We start from the raw sequence: 18,123 nt of genomic DNA, 5'->3' as shown, positions 1-18,123 counted from the left end.
AAATTTAGACTCCTAAATAATGTTCTCTTAGCATATTGAAATTTTCTACAAGAATTCTTACTGGCCAAAACAATGCCTAGAAGTCCCTTTAAATAGGTTTTGAAAACCCTAATTCTAGTCAGGAACAGATTTTTAGGCGGTGGAGTCCAGACAGGTCATCGTGTGTTCGGACAGGTCATCGTAAGTGAATATTTGCTGAAGAGCGTCCGGACATTTGCACGGAAAATCTTCTCTGTCCGCAGTCTTGACTTCTGCGTTCGGACATCTTTACAGATAGAGACTTTCTATGACTTGCGTCCGCTGGACCGTCCGAACATGTTAGGAACATGAACTCTCTGTGGCTTGAATCCGTTGGGCCCTCTGGACATGTTGGGAACATGAACTCTCTATGGCTTGTGTCTAAACACTGATCCTGGCCGTCTGGACACGCTGTAGGGAAACCGACTTTTCTAAGACTTTAAAATCTTCATTTCTTGAGAAATATATTGCAAATGTTCCATTGTTTAGCCATTTCCTTTCTTGATCAATATTCTTGCAATATTGTTCTGAATGTCTTCTCTAAATACGGAGTCCCTATTATATTAATGTTTTTGTCAACAAAATTTAGCCAATAATTAAAAATCAACAAACTCCACATTTGGTCATTTTGGGACAAAAACGATTATAGCCCAAAAATAGAAATACTCCACATTTTTGTCACGAAAGGACAAAGGGTAAACAGAGTAATTAAACTAGAGAAATAAAAGTCACAAAAATCCAAAAAAAAAAAAAAAAATTAATCGCAGAAAACATGATAAACATCCAAAGAATTTTCTACAACATCTGTCCGAAAAGAAAACAAGAAAGATAAACAGAGTTATTCTATCACGCAGAAAATCAAAACACGCATGTATTTAAAATTGAAAAAACAGTCAAATAACAACTCAAAAATATCCACAAATATAAATAAGAATTGAGTAATTTATGAGGAAAGTTTTCTGTAGAAATATGAAACTGGAAAATTTACTCAACTCATGCCATGCGTGTGCTTTTCCAACAAGACAAAAAGGACACTGATAAGGTTTAAATCCACTGAATTTTCTGATAAGAGAATATCGAGTTTCATAAGTCAAAAGTCAAACCTTATCTTACTAGGGCCTAATCACTCTCATCTAATACACTCCCCTAAGTAACAATACCTTTTCTTTTACTTAATCCGTTAGTGATCATCTATTTCCGCAGTAATTTGATCACTGACTCTTTCTATAGGGACAAGTGTAAGAACAATTTTAGAGCATGTTCAGCAGTAGATTTTTTTTTTTTTTTTTTTTTTTTTTTTTTTTTTTTTTATCCATATTTCTGAGATTTATTGCTTTCATTCTTGGTGTTGTAACCTAGAGAGGATGTTAGAATTTTTAGAATCTAGGTTCAACTAACAAATTGGTCAGTTTGACTATCTTACAAAAAAATCTCTCAAAGGAATATTCAGAGTAAAAACCAGAGAAATTAAAAAAAAAAGAAAAAGTTATCTTAAGGGAGTTTTTGATAGTGCACAAAAAGCAATTGCATGAGAGGAATAAACTATCAAGCTTCAGATACAGCAAAAAAACTAAGCAGATATCAAATTAGATCATCTCAAGTATGTGTAAGAATATTTCATCGAAGCACAAAGACTGAGATATCAATTAAAAAGACATGAGATATCTGATTAATTGTCAAAGACTAAACTGCATCTCCCCCCCCCCCCCCCCCCCCCCCCCCCCCCCTTTTTTTTTTTGTTTTTGTTTTTTTTTTTTAATTTATTATTTTATATATATATATATTTTAAAAAGTACCAAATCAAAATAACAAGAAACAAATAAAAATAACAAAAAGACATGCTTTAGAGGAAAAGACTGAAGAACACACTAAAGTTTAATCCTAGCATGTGAGAAGACATGTCACAAACATCAATAGCTTTTCTAAGAGATTCAAACCTGCCGCTATTAAGAGGTTTGGTAAGAATATCAACCAATTGGCTATCAGTGGTTACAAAGGAGAGAGATACTACTCGGGACTCAACTAGATCATGAATAAAGTGATGTTGGATGTCTATGTGCTTGGTGTGAGAGTAGGGCTGAGCATGGGGCGGGGCGGGGGGGGGGGGGGGGGGATCCCCCTTTTTTGACCCCGCCTCGCAGGAGTGCGGGTTCACAAATTCACCCTTGTAAACTGCATAAAACCAGTGACATCCGTGCGAGGTGGGGGTGGGTGTCGCAAGGCGGGGGATGCGGGGTTTGTCGGTTGTGCAGGTATCCCCGAGGCAAGCCAAAACATGAGAAAAATCAAACCAAAGCCAAAATCAATACCTAGAATGCTAGCAAAGATCCAATACCCATATTCAATACCTAGATTCAAGCCATATTCATAAAGAAATGATAGCAACAGAGGCCAGAGAATGAGGGAAACACCAACCTATGGACGAGGATGCAATCACGGAGCCACAATCGAAGGTCTTGAAGCAATCTTCCCGGTCTTGAAACTGCATGTTCATGACTTCCCCACAGGCTACAGGACCGGCGGAGCCAGTGAAGATGGGAACGATTGATCGAGGCTGTGGCGCTGTGCGGCATAGGTGAAGAAAATGGAAGATGAAGAACTTAGGGTTTTTTCTGGGAAGATGAAGAAAATGTGTCTTCCAGTCTTCATTAGAAATGGAAGGAAGAAGACGAAGGGGGGAAGGGGGTGAGGGGGTGAAGGAGAAAAGGAAGAAGAAGAAGAAGGGTAGGCGACGCAAGAAGAAGAAGAAGAAGAAAATAGAAATGATGAAGGGCTAGGTAGGGTTTTTAGCCTTTTAGGTTTTAAACGGGACGGGGCGGGGCGAGGCGGGTCCCTGAGGTTTTAAAAACTCCAACCCGCAACCCGCCCTACCCCACACGGGTATATCATTTTTGGACTCGTACCTACAAAAAAAAAAACTAAAACCCGAGATTTTAGGGGCGGGGCGGGGCATACGGGTTGGGGCAGGTTTGCGGGTATTTGATCACCCCTATGTGAGAGTGCTGAACTGGATTCATGGAAATATTGATAGTACTTGTATTGTCGCAATGAACAGTCATGGTATCCTGCACAAAACCATAGTCAGATAAAAGTTGCTTCATCCAAAGCAACTGAGTGCAGCAGCTATGCATTCTGCTTCAGCAGTGGAGAGAGAAATAGAGGACTATTTCCTACTCAGACATTCTACCAGATTGGTGCCAACATAAAAGCAGCCACCCGACGTGCTTTTTTCTATCATCCGCATTACCAGCCTAATCAGCATCAGAATAACTTGCAAGCACAAGATTTTTTTTTTTTCATTTCCCCTGCCCCCCTTAACTTTTCTTTTCATTTTCCTATTCTATTTTTCTTCCTTCTTCATTTTTTTTTTTTTTTTTTTTTTTTTTTTTTTTTTTTTTTTTTTTTCTCACGGAGGCCTTTCCTTTTTCTCCATTTTTTTTTTCACACAGAGAGGGAGATGGAAGAGGGAGACTGATAGAGTTAGAGCGATTCTGAGAGAGAGCCGTGGTCGACGACGGTGCTGGAGTCCGGAGGGTCATGGCCCGACACCGGTGAAGCCAAGGGGGTGTTTTTTCGGTGTTTTTTTTTTTTTTGGGTTTTTTGGTTTTTTTTTTTTTTTTAGTAGTTTCATTTCGCTACGTCTCCAGTAAACATGCATCTTCACCGGTAAAACAGGAATGGCGAAGTGGTGATTTTTGGTTTTTGTTGGTGATTTTTTGGTGTTTTGTTGGTGATTTTTTGGTAATGTGGTCGACGGAGGATTTTTGGGGGATTTTTTTGGATTGGATTTCATGGGGGAAGGAAGGGGAAGATTTCGCCAGCCTTGAAGAAGTTTCCAGTGAGGGAAAAAAGAAAAAAAGAAGTTTCCGACGAGGGTTAGAAAGAAAATATTGGCAAGAAAAAAAGAAAGAAAGAAGAAGAACATAAATTAATTTCTGTTCTTCTATTTTTTTTTTTTTTTTTTTTTTAAACAATGTGGTGGTTAGCAACGTGGGTTAGTTCCACGTGGCTAAAAGTGCCTAATTTTTCTTCAAAAATAAAATGTATTTAGCCACATGTGAGTGGCACGTGGCTTTATGTGGCTAAGTAACTACATGTATAAAAATACCACGTTGCTAAGTGACATTTAGCAACAATCGGATAAATCACGCGGGACCCACGTGGCTAACTGCACGTGGCTAGCAGTTAGCAACGGATGACCCTCATCCACGTGGCTAAATACCAAGTTTTTTGTAGTGATACTAGGGCTTCTATTTGAAGTAACATATTATAAGTAGAACATAATATTATTACAATAACATGAAACTGCTATTATCTTTACATAAAATAAAAAATGCCGCAACATTTCTACTCATAATTTTAAATATTGACTCAACATGAGTTAGTCATTCAAAAGGTGAGAGGCCTCCTGCAAGCCTCATGAACAAAATCCTAGACAAGCATAAGAGTCATCATTTATCTCTTTTTCAGCAGTATCTGAAAAATTATCACAATTTTACATGTAAAATGTGTGAGTCCATCACTCAGTCATAATTTTAAATATTGACTCAACATGAGTAAATCCTTCAAAAGGTGAGAGGCCTCTTGCAAGCCTCATGAACAAAATCCTAGACAAGCATAAGGGTCATCATTTATCTCTTCCTTAACAGTATCTGAAAAATTATCACAATTTTACATGGAAAATGTGTGAGTCCATCACTCAGTAAGTTTAAAATATCATGACCATAGATGTGTGATGTGATCATGAGTCCCTCATTTTCCTTTGAAAATCTTTATATTAAATTTACCAAACAGTTATCTTTGTATGGTTTTCACAAAAATGTTTACTTTCTAAAATTTCATAACCATTTTGTAAATTAAGCCTAGAGTTTTGTTAATACATACTTAATAAACATCCCAAATGTTTTTCTTTGCATTTAATACCTATCAGACCTATATCTCATATCATGGAGTATTAAAACAATTTATAACAAGTTAAAGAAAAACGATAATTAAAAAACATAAAACAATATATATATATATATATATATATATATATATATATATATATATATATATATATATCACATGCTTGATTCACATAATAAATGCATTAACAACTAAAACAAGTTTATTTATCACATTTCACACATTTAAATATTCATTTTTCATTTCATCTTTCTGTAAGTTAAGTGTATACTCCCACTTGGTCGCTGGAGTTTCCTAAGTGTACACCCCCTACTTAACCGTTGGGTTACTATCAATTTATCCCTCTTATAGATTCGAAGTGCTAAGTGTATAACCCCACTTAGCAACTGGGTTGGCTAGTCATTTTTATTTCCCCTTACTAGCATTAGGGTACTAAGTGTATAATCATACTTAATCGCTGGATACCTATCATTTACAAACTTTTCATACATCACATATAATCATATCTCATTTTCCTTTAAAACTCATTTTCCTTTAAAAATTAATTTTCTTTAAACACATGAAATACATCATATCAACATAATTTATCATAGAGTAATGCTACACATTATCCCATTGTCCTCCTTTTGTCACCCCAAAATTGATGTGGCTTTTAAAATCGCCATTGGATCAAAATCCAATGGTAATCTATCATAAATCCAATGGTAATTTTAAGAGCCACATCAATTTTGGGGTGACAAAAGGAGGACAAGGGGATGATGGGTAGCATTACTCTTTATCATAATATTCCCAAATATAATATACATGCTCATAATCGCATTAAAAATATTGTACAATTTATGCAATAAAACATCAAGTGCAGGGTCAGTAAGTTTTATACTTACTGCTTTAACTTAATCTCCTGAAATGATCCCTTGTATATTTACTACGTATTCTCCCTTGCTAAAAGAATCACTACTCCTTCCTATTCCTTTCTCTTACTTTCTTTATTTGTTTGTGCAATGGACGAAAGAAAAAAGAAAAAAGAAAAAAAAGAAAAAGAAAAGAAATACTTTTGTTGTGTTTTGAAAAAGAACACTAAAAAACCAAACAAATGGTACCCAATATAGGAAGAGGTAACGGTTACTCTTCTAGTCGTGTGAGGGCTTAGAATTCTTGAATGTTTTTGCTGAGATTTGTTCTTCCTATGTTTGATCTTCTTTGGCTTCTTTAGTTGCCAAACATTTAATGCAGCCTACCCTTTTATTTCTCATATTGCCTGTAGGTGGCATGCATAATTTGAATTTATCAAAACATAGACAAATGAGATGCATTTTACAGACAAAACGTGGAGATTAATTAAATGAAGAGAGATGCGTGCTTTATTTTTCATTTTTCTGCTAACAGAGTTTCCCTTTTCTTTGATAGAAGCTTTGTTATTTATATATTTATTATACATAAAGTAAAAATTTATGTAGCTTTGAAAGCTACAAAGTAATGGAGAGAGATAGGGCTTGTTTGGCATACCATTCCCAACTCTCCATTTTTTTTTTTCACTTCTCTCAAAAATATCAAATAAAAAACATTCTAACTTTTTTACACTTTTTATATCACATCAATCATATTTTATTACTATTCAAATAAAAAAACACACTACAAAACAAAACATTTTTCATTTTTCTATAAAACATTCTATAATTTTATAGAGAAATACTTGGGTGTACACTCTCATCTTACCACTATCCCACTCTTTTTTACGTGGACCAATAATATGAGAGATAGTATAGAGAGTGTAGTGGGACCTTGATTTTTTTAACAATATTATTGGTCCATGTAGACAAGAGTGGGATAGGAGTGGGATGAGAGTGTACAACCAAGCATTTCTCAATTTTATGAGAAATACTTGGGTGTACACTCTCATCTTACCACTATCCCACTCTTTTTTACGTGGACCAATAATATGAGAGATAGTATAGAGAGTGTAGTGGGACCTTGATTTTTTTAACAATATTATTGGTCCATGTAGACAAGAGTGGGATAGGAGTGGGATGAGAGTGTACAACCAAGCATTTCTCAATTTTATGAGAAATACTTGGGTGTACACTCTCATCTTACCACTATCCCACTCTTTTTTACGTGGACCAATAATATGAGAGATAGTATAGAGAGTGTAGTGGGACCTTGATTTTTTTAACAATATTATTGGTCCATGTAGACAAGAGTGGGATAGGAGTGGGATGAGAGTGTACAACCAAGCATTTCTCATTAATATTTATATTCACAATTCTTTTATAGTGGGCATTACAAAAGTTATTTGATTCGCCCTTAAAATATTTTTATATTTCCCACTATTGTAGTATCATTTTGTTTTCAACTAGTACTAGCTACAATTAACTTACTTCTTTAAAAATGATAATAATAATAAAACAAAAAGGTACCGCAATTTATGTGGTCATGACTTGATGAAAAGTCTCTGTCAATAATAATGTCAGAAGTCTAAAATTTAATTTCTTGTTGGGAAGTTCTGCAAAGTTGTTGGAATTGCCTTTAATATACTGGACTTGAAAGGAGCCGTATTTTGAAAATGTTTTTCCCCAAAGAAAATAACATTTGTCCCCTCAATCTACCACCTAGATTGCAATGTTCTTTTTAATTTGGTTAATATATCTTATTGATTTATTATTGGAGTTGTAATTTCTCACTTTTACCCTAAAATGATTAAAATACACATAAAATTTTGAAGAAAAAAAGAAGGCAAACAAAATTAAAATTCAGAAGAAAAAAAAAAAATCCTACTTTTTGTTTAATTTAATTGTCTTTTTTAAGAACTTTTTTATGAACAATAATTTTTATTATTCAAGGGCGAAAGGAATCGATACATTACAAACTCCAATGATAGATCAATATATATGATACAAAAACCAAATAAAAAGATGGGGAGAAAATTAAAAATTTATGACAAAAGTGAGAGTGCGTGCAACATTTGTCAAGAACATTTATAACGAAATAAGTTGTTGTCGCAAGATGACTAAAGCAATGACGTCATTTGTGCTAAACTTAGATTTTGATAAAAAAAGAGAAAATTATTTTGATGGTGGCTAATGGTTATCTCATTGCAGGATCAACACGTACACACAATAGTCTTAGTTGATTTGATGTGTTCTTGCATTGTTTAGGGCGGTTGATGGCAACATGGATGTATCTGATCATCAATGTATTCCCTCACATAATTTGACGAGGTGATGTATGGTGTCGGAGAAATTAAGGGGCATGTAGACGATGTAACTTGCGACTCATCCATGGCCATGAATTGCAACATCGACACGTGATTCACAAAGCTAGAGCCGGCCCATTATCCAGTCTTTTAAGATTCAACATGCATGGATGTATCTGATCATCAATGTATTCCCAACACATAATTTGACAAGGTGATGTATGGTGTCGGAGAAATTAAGGGGCATGTAGACGATGTAATTTGCGACTCATCCATGGCTGCGAATTGCAACATCGACACGTGCTTCACAAAGCTAGAGCCGGCCCATTATCCAGTCTTTTAAGATTGTCTTGTTTCACCCGTGAACCACCCTTAAATTTATCAAACATTATGGATTTTTTTTTTTTTTTTTTTTTAAATTTTTTATTTTAATAATGAAAACATTAATTATGCATTACGCCCCCCCCAAAAAAAAAAAAAAAAATTGGTCAAACTCTCTAGATTTTCACAAGATTTTAGATTATTCATTTCATATCTAAAATTAACTTTGATCAATAATACCATTGGCTCTATGTCAGCTGATAACTTTTGGTCAGCGAGAATGTACTCATTATGTAGTACATTGGGTTACAGCCAGGATCACAGTTGGCAGTATTTACACCTATCCACCCTCTATCCCTTCAATCTGAATAATTAGTGGAAAGGATCTACCTTTCCATTAGTTTGGATACCTTATTTATTATATGTCTTTTTAATTTTGTTTTTACATTCTGTTAAGCTTTGGTATGTCAAGGCTTTAGTTTTGTAATTCTGTTTTCAAGTATCTATAAAAATAAAATTAAAAAAAAAAAAAAAAAACTTCCTTTTTTTTTTTTTTTTTTTAATTATTGTGCTTTTTAATTCACTCTTTTTGTAAAAAATTACTTTTTAACATGTGGCAAATTAATGTGACTTGTGAGGAATTGAAGTAATTGACACGGGAGTTTCTCTAAGCGTTCCAGTCGTTAGAGTGACTTTAGGACGAATTTTCAACATGCTTGGAGAGCCTATTAACAATTTAGGTCCTGTAGATACTCGCACAACATCTCCTATTCATAGATTTGTATCTAATTGTATAAAAAAATTACGTAAATGATATTAGTTTGCCACGAGTTAAAAAGTAATTTTTAATTATATATAAAGAAAATTATATGAAATTATCAACAAGAAAAGTAAAAATTGTCTAAAATTGTCCTAAGAGTGGCTCGGACCACTCCAAATAAGAGGATGATAGAACCATCTTCAAAATCTCTAGTCACCTCGGAGGAGGTGATCTCACAACCCCTAGGTTACAAGGATTTTGAACAACTTTTTTATGAACTTCTTATAAATTTTTTTAATATAAAAAAAAAAAAATTAATACATCATACAGACATGGAGCAAGTGACGTGGCAAACTATATACAGGCCAGGGCATTAATCTCATTATCACCACGTAATCAGTTTTGAATTAAAAAAAAAAAAAAAACACAAAATCTAAGGATCGAGTTTAAAATTGAGTTTTAAAGTTTAGATAATAACTTAAAATAGCATGTAAAAGATTATTTTAAAATTTCTAAAAAAATATCCTCTCTCAAACGCAAACACAAAATACGTACAAACGTACCCATCATCTCCCTAAACTTCCGATCCTTCTCTCAATAAAAAACAAACAAAAAAACAAAAAAACAAAATCAAAGTTTTGTCAATCACAGGACAAATTATGGATCTTGACAAATAATTAGTTGGGACTCAAACCACTTTTGACATATATATTATGGTGCCGCCTCGCCATGGAAGCTTGGAAAAAATCCAATAAAGCTAGCAAGGACAAAAATCACGTGGACGTCCGAGGTACGATGATAGCAAAGTTTTTTATGGTCCTGATCGAGCCAAAATCTTACTCCTAACATGATTTTTTTTTATTCCATCTTAAAAGCATTTCAGCCTCCTGTCATTATTTTTGGGATGTCTACATTTATTTATTATTTTTTTTTTGGGTCCCTCTTAGGCAGGGCTTACTTTGTCACCCTACTTGTCGGGTAAATTCTAGATCCGTGTAAAACACTCTTTTCACATGGAACGGTTAAGACTTCAACTTTCTTGTTGAGCGTGTGTCCTAAAAAATTATTTACACTCAAAAGTATTCAAACATTTGACCTAATAAAAATGTTACCAAGACAAAAGCTCTTACCTCTTAAACCAACCCTTAGGGTTAGATCAACTTAACTATATACCTATTATCACTGCAAGTCTGCAATTGTTAAAGGTTAACCGATAACCACTTATGCTAGCTAGTAAACCAACACATATATATAAGATTCAAGATTTGGGTCCCTTGACTTCCTTGTTGTTTGGATTCCTGTTATTACGTGCTCATGTCCTATATTATTGGGCAGGAGGCTGCAAGACGGAGCTTCCTGCAAGATGTGCACTAAATCATTATTGGGTATAAGTTAAAAGAAATATTCTCTCTTTTTAAAATTTACTTCAGAATTTCTGTTGTTGAGTTTCTGCTTCAAATCAAAAGCAAGGTATAATAGACATGGCTGAAAATATGTGTAAATTATTTTTTTACTACATAGTATATATTATGATGTTTAATTTTTGTTAATTTTACAGCAAATGCTAGTGTGATTCTTCGACTGAATTACACAAGGGACATAAACTATCATCTTCTGACTAATAGATGAAGTTCGTTAATTTAGCTTTTATTCCAATTTATTTTCCGTAAAAGAAGTTTAGCATGCATGGATGAAGAGCTTAGCGTAGATATGTTGTAAATCTTTTATTATAAGTTAATTTGTCGAGGATCTTATTAGGGAAAAATGCCAAATTTATTCTTATGGTTTAACTGATTTACAATTAGCTCTACGTGGTATCAAAATAAACGCAAAGATCTTCTAGGTATGCCAAAAAAATAATTTACTCATTACAGTCAAATTTCATTTAATGACTTAAATAAGACACATGTCACAATTTTATTGGCCCTAACATATTACACTAACAGAATCTGTTAGGTCAGTAGACGAAATTTAACTGTAAAAAGTAAATGATTCTTTTAGTATACCTTAAGATTTTTTGAGCTCATTTGATACCATGGAAAGTTAAATACAAATCAAATAAATCATTAGGACTAATTTTACATTTTTCGGTTCTTATTATACCGGGTGATGGAAAATCAATATTTGTCGTACATCACAAACAAGGATTTGTGTGTCTCCAAGTGTCAGAATATGATTGAAAGCTGAGCACATCAATTAACGCTCGGTGATTCGTCAACCGAAATTACAGTGGGGACAAATATTGGACGATGAAGTTTTGCTGGCTATTCCTCGCTAGTTTTGGGTTGTATTATTCCACGAGAAACACGTTCGTCGTAAAATGAATCCCGACCGTAGAAATGCATCAAACACTACGCTTGATTGCCGTGTCTAATTTGAATTGAAACACAAACAAGCTCATAAATGCTCTCTGTACGTACCATCATGCTGCTTGCTATACCATCATGCATTCATGCTGCATGCAGCATGCATAAAGAGTATTGGATTTGTTTGGCAAATATATGTAAATGATAAGGTAGGAGTTATTAATTTTAAAATTAATAAAGAGTGATGATGTGAAATAAAGTAAAAAAGTTTGTATAAAAAAAAAAAAAAAATTTGTATTATAATAAATTTTTTTATTTGAATAATAATAAAAAATTAATAATGTGATATAAAAAATAAAAAATGTAGGAATGTTTTGATGTTAATTGTTATTAGAAAATGGGAAAAAAAGAAAAAATTGTGAATAGCGACTGACACTGCTCTGTTACGGTCCAGGGCTTGCCAAACAAGCCCATTGCCTTTAAGTACTGAGCTCTTCTCAGCTCTTTCCAAACAGACTTGAAAGAAATTGGCCATGGCTTCCCTTCTTCAACCAAATACCAGTTGTTATGGGCAAAACCAGAACCCAAAAACTCCACGTTCAGCATCTTTAGAACTGGAAACCATTGATATTCATCCGGTGCCTGCAGGTGACGGGGGAGTAAGCGCCGTTAGAAGTATGTCGGAGGAGGGTGGTGTTTTCCTGACATGGCAAGATTTGTGGGTGACGGTTTCAAACGGAAAGAATGGCAGCAGATCAATACTTGAGGGTGTGACTGGTTATGCACGACCAGGGGAGGTCTTGGCCATAATGGGTCCTTCTGGTTGTGGCAAGTCTACTCTCCTTGATGCTCTCGCAGGTAAAATTGTCGTTTTTGTTCTAGAATGTTTATTGCTCTGAGAAAAAAAAAAAGATTATTCAACAAAAATCTATGGACAAATGTATATATATAACTTGTATTTTATGTTGCAGGGAGATTAGGCTCAAACATAAGGCAGTCAGGGGAAATTCTCATCAATGGCCATAAACAGGCGCTGGCTTTTGGGACATCGGTAAGGAAAAAGAAGAGAAAAAGAAAAAGAAAATCTTTATTTTATTTTTATTTATATTATCAATTATTCAAAAAGCTTAAGTTTATAGAAAAGGTAAGGTTATTTTTCACACCATCTCATACCAGTTGATGTGGTTTATTTTAATTAACTTTAACATGTCAAAAAAAGAAAGGAAAACTACTTAAAACACATGATCAGATCAGGTTAGTCGGTGTAAAATGGGTGTGAAGAGTAACTTTACTCTTATAAAAAAATAGTGGATTTAATCATTTAATTAAATTATCCATTAATAAGTGAGATCCAACATGTGAAATATTTAATTAAAATAGAGGTAAACTCTTAGAACCTAAGTTTTAATATCATATGTGTTAAATTATTAATTATCTCAAAAGCTTAAGCTTATATAAAATGGTTGATTTAATTATTTGATTAATATTCTAATATTTTAAATAAATAAAGAAACAAATATATTTCTTCAAGAATTGTAGCAAATATCACTAAATCAATTCTTCTTGACAATAAAACCTTGCTAATTAGTTTAATTTCACCATGGTGGTCATAGGCATACGTAACACAAGATGATACTCTGATGACAACATTAACGGTGAGAGAAGCCGTGCATTACTCAGCTCAGCTCCAACTGCCGGACTCCATGTCCAAGTCGGAGAAGAAGGAGAGAGCCGATTCGACAATAATAGAAATGGGGTTGCAGGATGCCATGAACACAAGAATTGGTGGGTGGGGAGCCAAAGGCATCAGTGGTGGGCAAAAGAGAAGAGTCAGCATCTGCATAGAGATCCTCACACGCCCCAAGCTTCTCTTCCTTGACGAGCCAACGAGCGGACTCGACAGCGCAGCATCATATTATGTGATGAGCAGAATAGCAAGGCTGGATCAAATGGATGGAGTTGGAAGGACCATAATTGCTTCCATCCATCAGCCCAGCAGTGAAGTCTTCCAGCTTTTCCACAATCTTTGCCTTTTGTCGTCTGGGAGAACAGTATATTTTGGTCCTGCTTCTCTAGCCAATGAGGCAAGTGTCTCTGCTATATATATATATATGTTAACAACAGTTTTCTAGTGCCAAATGCTTGACCAATTTACATCCGTAGAAAAGAAAGAACGTAAGCAGTAGAGCCTGCCGGTAGATGCCCGCGGAGAATAATTCCGATGTTTAAGTCAGTATTGCTTGAAAGAGAGATGAATGCACTAAGTATGAGTTTTGAGTTTTGAACCAAAAGTCCCCTTAACCTTGATTGACCTTCATGTTGTGTTCCGCCCTACTCCTGGGGTTATTTCCCACGATGGCATTAGTTTAAGCATCCTACATCCCCAAGTAGACAAGGATCCTCTCCAGTTCACTTGAACTGAAGAGGATCCAAATGCCCCAAAAGTAGGATTGTATTCGGCATAGTGGGGTTGATGATTATCTGGCTTGGAGCACAATTCACTGTTATTGGGCCTGATTTCCTGCTACACATGGCACAATGGAACCGGGCCTCGGACTGATTTGTGGCCTATCAGATCAGTTCAGTCAGCCTGTCGGCTCAATTCCTAACAATATATGTTTATGTGTACAAAGTATATAAACATTTGGTGTTGGAATATGTAACTAAACTTTCCCCCGTTTCAATTTAATGTAGTTTTTCGCTTCCAATGGCTTTCCCTGCCCGACTCTCCAAAATCCATCTGATCACTTCCTGAAGACCATAAACAAGGATTTTGATAAGGTAAGGGAAATTTCAGAATATTTTCAGTCTTATTGAAGTTCTGATCTCGTATGGAAATATGTTAAGTAGCATGTTGATATGATATATCTAGAAAACAATCTCCTTAGAAATCTAAGAAATTCTTCTTTTTTTATTTGAATTACTTGCAGGATCTTGAGCAAGGTGTAGATGGAAGAACACCCACAGAGGAAGCAATTGTCACTCTTACAAAGTCATATAAATCATCTGAGGCGTACCAACAAGTTGGAAGACAAGTAGCTGAAATATGTGAACATGTAATTAAGCTGCAGGGGAATTCATTTTATAGCTTAATTTCTTTCCACAGATAAAGATAAAAAGAAATTAAAGACTGAAATTGACATCTCTGTTTCAGGATTGTGGAGCAGTGGAGAAGAAGAAGAGAAGGCACGCAGGCTTTATAACTCAGTGTCTGGTTCTTACAAGAAGGTCTTTCGTGAACATGTATCGTGATCTAGGCTACTACTGGCTGCGCCTAGCTATCTATGTCGGATTGGGTTTTGGCCTCGCCACCATCTTTTACGATCTTGGTTCTACTTATGGATCAATTCAGGTGAGATATTTCTTATCCAGGACAAAAATATATATTTGGATAGCAAGTCGTGTTTAAGTGTCGGTTCGAATCGTGTCGAAAGATAGATATAAGACTATACAAATTAACCCTAATTTTACCCATTTAATTAAATGGATTAAACTCGTTAACCGTAACCTACTAATTTCATGTCGGGTTTGTGTTGGGTTCACGGGTATAGTATCAATAATTGTTAACCCTTATGTCACATGTTGAGTTTACATCGTATTGAGGTATGGATATAAAATTATATGGATCAACCCTAATCTAACCCAACTCATTTAATTAAATGGGTTAGATTCCTCAACCTTAACCCGTTGACTTCGTACCATGTTTACGGGTCGGGTAAAAGACTGTGACCCTACTTGTACACATGTGGCATAGAGGCTGGATTCAGTATATACAGATTAGGATCAATACTTAAAAAGCTAAATTAATCATTATACATTTTGATTTTTTTCAGGCAAGAGGTTCACTGCTAATGTTTGTAGCTTCATTCCTAACTTTCATGACCATCGGTGGATTCCCTTCTTTCGTGGAGGACATGAAGGTTTGATGTGTTTTACTCATCGTTGAACTATTAATCAATTTTAAGCACATAGATTTTATCCAAAAATTTATGGGAAATTTCACTTACTTTCAAACTGTCAAGAGTTTCGCGATTATATTCTTGAATTATTAAGTTTCAGTTCTTTTTAAATTTACACATTTGTTAATTTTCTGTTAAATTCTAACCGAGGATGCCAGAATGCCAAAACACTCCCCTTTTTTAATATCTTTTCTTTTTTTTTTCTTTTTTTTTCTTTTAAAAAAAAACCTCATTTGATAACCCATGGCCAAGTCGTTTTCTTTTTTTGGCAAATTTACATTTTACTTGTTAGCTGTTTGACTTAATGTAAACCTCTAACGGTAGAAGTGAAATTAAAATAGTCTGAATTACGGAAAATTAACATTGTAAATTTTGATATACGAGATTATGATTGTACGACCCTCGACAGTTCGGAAAGAAGTAAAGTTTCCCAAAATTTTATGATAGTATCTTATTCTCAATATATGCACACTTATGAGCAGTTGATTTAATCATATCATTATATTTTGTACATATTTTTCTGAGCGCATATCATTATCAATTATTACCAATGTTTTCTATTCTCTCAAATATCCAGGTATTTGGACGAGAAAGATTAAATGGGCATTATGGGACAAGTACATATGTAATCGGCAACACATTTTCTGCTGTTCCATACTTGTTACTGATTTCATTGATTCCCGGAGCAATTGCTTATTACCTTCCTGGACTTCACAAAGGAGCCGAACACTTCATATACTTTGCTGCTGTGCTGTTTGTTTGCATGATGCTGGTGGAGAGCCTGATGATGATTGTTGCAAGCCTCGTGCCTAATTTTCTAATGGGTATAATAACGGGTGCCGGGATTCAAGGGCTCATGCTTTTAGCCGGCGGATTCTTCCGATTGCCACAGGACATGCCCAAGCCAGTTTGGAAATATCCATTCTACCACATTGCTTTCCACAAGTATGCCTACCAAGGGATGTTTAAGAACGAGTTTGAAGGGCTAACCTTTCCGGGCAATCCCGCCGGAGGGCCACGCAGAGTTACCGGTGAAGAAATTTTGAGGGATACGTGGGGAATGGAAATGGGTTACTCTAAGTGGGTGGATCTTGCTATCTTGTTGGGAATGGTAGTTTTGTATCGAATTTTGTTTCTGGTTATCGTTAAGAGTAGTGAGAAGATTAGGCCTGCTTTAAGAGCTTTCTTGTCGGTGCCTCCCAAGCAAACAGCAACGGTCATGATAAATCCCTCTGCTACACCATTACATGGGGAGAGTCTGTAGAAGAGTGCATTGATGAAAGTGTAATAATATTAGCAAAAAATGTTGAGGAGATGCAGCTCAATATTAGAGAATAGTGTAATTTGGTTAGCAAGTATTAGAAAACAATGTATTTTGACTTCTTAAATAAGAATATGATGGATATTCGTACACTCTTTAATGGTAAAAACTTCCGTAAAGGTTATCAAGTTTGAGGAGATGCAACTCTTCATAAGGGAAACAACTTGGCACAAGGTTGTATCCCTTCATTAACAGTAGCATCAAATCCTATAAAAATGTAATATATGGAAGGCATTTATTTAGCTCGTTTGGATATGCAATTTTTCGTATTCTTCTTTAATGTTTTTAAGATTGTTAATACTGTGAAAAAAAAAAGTTAAAACAAAAAAAAACATATTGAAGAAACATGTTTGGGAATGTGAATTAAATTGAATATAATTCATGGATTCTTTCCTCGGATTAACATCCGTGTAGTCTCTTAGTATTCTTCTCTTCCCTTCTCGCAGGTTCTTCATCATAGCTATAGAGACCTTCTGTAACACCCAAAGAAGTTATTAGGTGAACTAATAATACTTTATTATGAATAATAGTTTTAAGTAGAATTAAATATATTTTGAAAATATATTTGATATCTAATTTTATTTCATCAGTTTGAACTAAAAGTGGACACTTTGAACTAGGCATTGATACACATTATGGATAGTTTAACATTTAAGATTTAAATGCTTTGATTTAAAATATATTAATTAAAATTGTGAGAAATTTGTATGTAAAATTAATTTAAAAATAAAACAAGAAGAAAATTTTAAGATATGTTGAAAGTAAGTAGCTTTTTTAAAAAAATAATAAAAAAAATAGCATAAGAGAAAGGTAAGACCTGTACGTGACTCAAAGAAAGAAGAAAAGAAAATCAAAAGAAGAGAAGAGAAAAGAATCTGACGAAGTGGGGAGTTTGTTTCAAAAGACAAAAAGAAAAGAAGAAGAAGAAGAAAAGTCCAAGAATAAGACAAAATCTGTTGGGGATAAATCTCACTCAACCCGATCCAAAGAGGAGATTCAAAAGTCAAATAAGGTCCAAACAGATAAGAATAATGATCAGATAAGAATAATAATCATATCAGAAGTCTAAGAAGATATCAGATCAGAAGTCTAAGAAGATATCAAATTAGAAGTCTAAGAAGGATTAAAGTCCAATTAGAATTCTGACAAAAGTTCTAGATCAACAAGGAGCAGGAGTCCTAATCCAGGTTTGACTCCACCTCTTTGCCTATAAATAGGCCCATACCCCAGGTATAAACAAAGACTCAATTTTATGCATAGAGCATTATTTTCTCACAGAAGCTAATTTAGGCATCGGAGCGGGACCCTCGGAAGGGTCCCTAGGTTTTGTTGTTTTG

The 18,123-nt window shown here is 34.6% G+C and overlaps 1 protein-coding gene across 1 annotated transcript; it reads left to right on the top strand.

The window, feature by feature from the left end:
* Window positions 1–11,989: 11,989 nt before the first annotated feature.
* LOC133882933 (ABC transporter G family member 1-like) lies at window positions 11,990–16,878 on the top strand. Its single transcript, XM_062322173.1, has 8 exons — window positions 11,990–12,364; window positions 12,478–12,557; window positions 13,120–13,590; window positions 14,201–14,287; window positions 14,437–14,562; window positions 14,661–14,858; window positions 15,340–15,426; window positions 16,043–16,878. The coding sequence occupies exons 1-8, from the start codon at window positions 12,040–12,042 to the stop codon at window positions 16,727–16,729; spliced, it is 2,061 nt and encodes a 686-aa protein (XP_062178157.1). The 5' UTR covers window positions 11,990–12,039; the 3' UTR covers window positions 16,730–16,878.
* Window positions 16,879–18,123: the final 1,245 nt, after the last annotated feature.

This window comes from Alnus glutinosa, chromosome 11, assembly GCF_958979055.1.
Source record: "Alnus glutinosa chromosome 11, dhAlnGlut1.1, whole genome shotgun sequence".
NCBI classification, from domain to species: Eukaryota; Viridiplantae; Streptophyta; class Magnoliopsida; order Fagales; family Betulaceae; genus Alnus; species Alnus glutinosa.
This window is presented reverse-complemented; position numbering and strand designations above follow the sequence as displayed.